At 36.7% G+C, this 5,916-nt stretch overlaps 1 protein-coding gene across 1 annotated transcript; it reads left to right on the plus strand.

The window, feature by feature from the left end:
• Positions 1 to 1,504: 1,504 nt before the first annotated feature.
• On the plus strand, positions 1,505 to 3,042 carry LOC109175627 (aspartyl protease family protein At5g10770-like). Its single transcript, XM_019324928.1, has one exon. The coding sequence runs from the start codon at positions 1,546 to 1,548 to the stop codon at positions 2,995 to 2,997; it is 1,452 nt and encodes a 483-aa protein (XP_019180473.1). The 5' UTR covers positions 1,505 to 1,545; the 3' UTR covers positions 2,998 to 3,042.
• The last annotated feature ends 2,874 nt before the right edge of the window (positions 3,043 to 5,916 follow it).

The raw sequence follows: 5,916 nt of genomic DNA on the forward strand, positions 1-5,916 counted from the left end.
AGCTTTTATATTACTTGTTAGAATCAAAAGTTTACCACTACATGAAAAAATATAACTAGTAATAACCACATATTCAAGGGCCGGACTTGGCCTTTCATGGTCCTCCTCCCAACAAATACAATCATTGAATTTTAAGGAAATAAATAATAAAGGGCTATCTTTCCATTTTGACTTTAAAAAGATAAGCTAGAGCATCCACACTTGTGCATATTATGGAGAGATTTCAGAATGAATTCTTCCCTACAAGAGATAATAGCTAATGTGGAGGGGAGATAATTGAAAAAGATTTGTCCTGCAAATGAAGGGATATTGTCAGAAAATTTAAAAAAAAAAAAAAAAAAAAAAAAAGAAGAAGAAGAAGAAGAAGTAAGCGCGCACAGCCTGGGCAAAAGCCGGGCGCGTGCACTGCACGCGCCAGACGCGTCTCTGATTACTTTTTTTTTTTTTTTTTTTTTTTTTTGTTTTGTTTTTTTTTTTTTCTCTCCCCTCCCACATTCTCTTTCTAATCACTCTTACATTATCCCCACATTCTCCCCAACCAATGTGAATGCTCTAAGGGGATGTTTTTCACATTTTTCCAGGCATATATGCAAATTGTTCCTATAATGATTAATTTCTCTACTTGCATATAATAAAAGCTTTATAGAACTCATTATAATCTTCATTAATTATTGACTCCGATTTCAAGCCTACGGGTCCTATATATAGATACAGATTAACCATGCATGCACATCATACTTGATGGATGGTATATTGGGCCTGGGTCACATTGCATGTGAATCGACTTAAAAAGTAATTGGATTAAGGAAGTCCAGAAAAGATACACAGTACAAAGTAACTTTTGTATTGAACTTATTATTCATAATGTAATAGGAATTGGGCTAATTATTCCTAATGTAATAGGACCAAGGTTTATTATTTCAAATGTAACAAAGTGTTGAGATTAACAAGAACAAGAAACAATAACAATGGCAGAAAGGGTAAAGAAAACAAGATTTACGTGGTTCGGTAATGCGTCTACGTGGTTCGGCAATGTGCACATTCACGGGAGTAAAACTATTCTTTTATTCATAGTGATGGTGATAGTGGTTTCACGACCCCTTAGGGATACAACCAATATATTTATAAGCATCTAATCCCTATACAACGGGTCTAGCTACCCGTTTCACTCCTATTCCTAGTATGAGACAAATTTATATTCCTAATCCTATATGAGACAAATTTATATTCCTAATCCTATATGAGACAAACTCAACACAAAGACTCCCAATATAAAGTAGTATAGGATTCTTATTCTACTCAAGGACTAAAAGATGTATAAATAGACCCCACACATAGGAAAGGGGAAGCAACTTTCACCATTAAGCAATTTGAGCAATACAATACATATATTCTCTCCATATTTTTCTGATTTCCTATATACTCCTTATTTTACCAGTTGTGTTGGCAAGGCCTTACTACCCCGAGAATACTTGATCGAGATAGAGGGAGAGAGGGTCAAGAATGTGTAATCGTCCTGGAAAATTAAGCAGTGCAGATAGCAGGATGTTGAAGCTTCTTCTTCAATCATTCTCTGCAAATGTTTTCCTTCTGGTTATCATGATTTCATGCAGTTTGGAGAAGGGGAATGCTTCTAGAAGATTAGTTGGCGACTTAGAAGCTCATCATCATCAATACCAAACTCTTCCACTCAGCTCCATGCTTCCACCCTTTGACTGCGACCAAACCACTTCCAAAGGTGATTCAGGTCCAGATAGAAAGGTATCCATGAAGGTTGTTCACAAGTTTGGTCCCTGCTCAGCCCGGGCCCAAAACTCGGCAACCATGACGGAGATTCTGCTGCGCGACCGGTCTCGAGTCCAATCATTACAAGCCCGACGACATAGATCTTTCAGCTTGATAGGGGAGTCGTCGGAAACTGTACATCTCCCGGCGGTGAGTGAAAGTGGAAACTTCTTCGTAACCGTGGGACTTGGGACGCCGGCGAAAGACGTGGAGCTAGAGCTCGACACCGGCAGCGACTTCACGTGGACTCAATGCCAGCCGTGCGCGGCGGCGTGCTACAACCAGAGCCTCCCAATCTTCGACCCCGCCGCTTCAACAACCTATTCCAACGTAAAATGCGCCTCCCAAGCCTGCTCCGACCTGGAGGCCACCACGTATTACCCCAGCCAATGCGAGGATTCCGCCGTGTGTCACTACACCACCTCGTACTTCGACGAATCATTCTCCAGAGGCGAGCTGGCCACCGACAAGCTAACCTTAACCTCCACGCATGTCGTCGACGGCTTCGTATTCGGCTGCGGCCATAACAACAGCTTAGTCGGCGGCGGCGACAGCGCCGGAGTATTGGGATTAGGGACCGCTCCTCTCTCTATAGTCTCCCAAACATCTCAAAAATTCGGAAGCTACTTCTCCTACTGTCTCCCCACCCCGACAGGATCCGGCGGACATTTAACGTTCGGAAAGAACAATAAAACCCCAAATAATCTCAACTACACACCATTCTTGAAATCATCAGATAAACTCGGGTTCTACTACATTGAGATCTTGTCCATAAGTATTAACAGACAGAAACTGCCGATCTCTCCGGCGGTATTCCGGGACCCCGGGATGATCATAGACTCCGGCACCACCCTAACATATCTCCCCATGGAAGCCTACAACGCTCTGCGCGATGCTTTCAAGAAGCAGATGACAATGTACCCCATGGTACCAAGCAGCTGGGACTATGACCCTTGTTATAACTTCACCGACTATCCTAACCCAGTTATACCCACGATAAGCTTCGAGTTTGGTGGCGATTTGGTGGTTGATTTGGATCCTAGAGGGGTCATGATTGCTCAAGATGATGCAGCAGAAGTCTGTCTGGCGTTTCTTGGAAATAAGAATGATAACGAAGCCGGAGTTTTGGGAAACTATCAGCAGCAGACATTTGATGTGGTTTATGATGTCGCCGGAGGGCGGCTGGGGTTTGCTCCCGGTGGGTGTTCTTGAGCTGAGCTTTTCTGGTGATTGGAACTGTACTGATCAAAATACCAAACATAGGTCAGTTTTGGGCCAGCGAAATCTGTAAGTTTGGAACTTCAACTTCAAAGACGATTTTGAACCCTGTGACTCCCTTTTTAGTGTTTAAGGTCTTCATGAGAGTTGTATCTATTTGAGTCTTCTTTCCAATGACATAAAAATCACTTAATTTTGGGCATTTCTAGGTCAATATGGTCCAAATACTGAACAGTAGTCAATTATATATTCAAGAATTTCAACTTATTGCTCTTTTGTTCTATTCTGTCTTGGTTTGTCCTTGTGATCAAGACCATTGAAAATACCATTCTTTGACTCACTTGGAAGTATTTTATCTGTTCTCTTAGCTTCACCTTGGTTCCCATTGTCTCCAAAGGCATCCAAAATGTTCTAAAATCCTTCACTTCTACTCAAAGATGATGAATTGTGCCTAATTGATCAAATGAATAAAATAAGGATCATTTTGAACACCATTATAACACTTCATTTGTAAAATAAGGCTAAATATGAGGTATATATGGGGTATAAATATGAACAATTATGCACTTAACACTAACCCCTTGGGTTATTAAGGCATCTAAAAGGTGATATCCCCTAACTTGAGCCATATCCTTTAATTTACTATTGAGTTTTCTTTTTCTTTTTTCTTTTTTTTTTTTTGACAAACTACTATTGAGTTTTCTTATGTTTTAATAGTGTTAACTTGTGCTAGACTTTTATTCTATTGTTGATGTTGATATTTGCTCACCATGAATATGATTTACTTGGGTTCTTGTGGGTTGTAACACTTTAGTGCCTAGAATGTAACCTTAGTTAATATACAAGTACGTGTCATAGATCCAATCTCTTAAGGAACGACATTCTCACCCGTAATCTCACCACTTCTTTCCCAAGCTATCAGTCGCATTTTGAAAACGTTTCTTTTCAAAAGAATTTAAGTAAATTAATTTTATAAAAAGAATTGTTGATTTTAGGAGAAAAAATAAACTAAAAGTTATGTATGTTCTCTAATTAATGTTGTTATTTGTGAAGTGGTTGTTCCATTTGCAAAATGGTTAGTTACATTATATTTTTGCTTGACGATTGTTGTTGTGCTTGTGTTAAAATTTTCCACGTAGATTAGGGAGGAAGTCTAACATTAAGGATAAGAAAACTCCCATAAAAATCATGTACTGCCGGCCAACTAATACCAAGAAATTTCATGTCATATTAAACATTGATTGAAGAGTGTGTAGGTAGCTGTTTTGAAAAGGATTACTCAAGTAGGGTCTCGAATAAGTTCCAATAATTCTCACAAAATTATAGTGCATGCATATATATTAAATAAGAGCAAGGATTACTCAAGTAGGGTCTCGAATAAGTTCCAATAATTCTCACAAAATTATAGTGCATGCATATATATTAAATAAGCTCCGCTCTTATGTAATAATTTGTAAACTATATGTGATAAGTAATTTTTATTTATTTATTTTTTATTGAAAGCTATATGCATGGGCCATGCTTTGCAAAGATAGAGTTTGCTTCGGTCGGCACATTCATAAAGAATGAAATAGTATAATTTTGCCAATTCATAATTGACTTTAACCTATACTCCTTTGATACTACTTGGTTAGTATACAAATTTAGTTTTGCCAATTGATAATTGACTTTAACCTATACTCCTTTGATACTACTTGGTTAGTTTACAAATTTAGTTTTGCCAATTGATAATTGACTTTAACCTATACTCATTTGATACTACTTGGTTAGTTTACAAATTTTTTATAAGCACTCGGAGAGACTTCAACCATGGCTGACTATAGGAGTGTTCATTCGGTTAATAACCGAACTGAACTAACTGAATTTGTAAAATACATTAATTGTTAGCTGAACCGAAATTTCTATTTCTGAATTAACTAAATCAAAATTAAAATAAAATAAAATCCGGCCAGTCGGTTAATCGGTGAATCGAAATAGTTTAGTCCAATTTTAAAAAATCTTAAAATGTATAAATAAAATTTTCAAAGTCATAATTTCATACCACAAAAGAGTCATTACATTATGAATTATAAAATAAAAATAAAAACATATATATACACATGTAATTCGATTAACCGATATATTCGAACTGAATTAACCGTTAATCGAAATTTTTAAAAAAAATTAACCATTAACCAAATCAAAATATTTTGATTAAAAAATTATTAATCAAAATTTATTGATTCGGTCGATTAACTAATTTTTTACCGAATTATGCACACCCCTAGTTGACTACGAATAGGTAGGGATTGTTACACCCAAATTATTTATTTATTTATGTTTTCCTTTTAGAGTATCTTTTTCCCGTATAAAAAAAAAATCCTTCATTTAAGTCCCTTAAACCGATAAAATTGTTTAATTAAATCTAAATAGACTCGTTACCAAAAAAACAAACAAAAATAGCCCTCGACTGTCCGGCAAGACAGCCACAACCATCTTCGGGAAGATGACCATGACTGACAAAGGCTGTCTTTTAGATCTGGAATGAGAGCTATGACCTTGGCCACAACTTTGCTTTCATGGGTTTTGATCAAACCTATCATTTTTTTTCAAAATAAAAGGCAATTTCTCGTACATTTAATTATTTTTCATCAAACCTATCATTCATGGTCCCATCACTCCTAGACCAACAACTTTGCTTTCATGAGTTTTGATCTCATCAACAACAATTTTGTATTCTTGGATACAATACAAGAAATATAATTATATTTCCCATGTAAACAGGCAAACAGGGCATTTGCACAATACTTTATTTAAGAAAATACTAATTTGACCTCAGCCGATTTCTATTCCCTCACTCAATTTTTTTATGTCCATAGATATTTTTCTTCAAATTCACATATGATGAAGATAATATGTCATTACTTGTCAGTT

This window comes from Ipomoea nil, unplaced genomic scaffold (assembly GCF_001879475.1).
Source record: "Ipomoea nil cultivar Tokyo-kokei standard unplaced genomic scaffold, Asagao_1.1 scaffold0688, whole genome shotgun sequence".
Lineage (NCBI taxonomy): Eukaryota > Viridiplantae > Streptophyta > Magnoliopsida > Solanales > Convolvulaceae > Ipomoea > Ipomoea nil.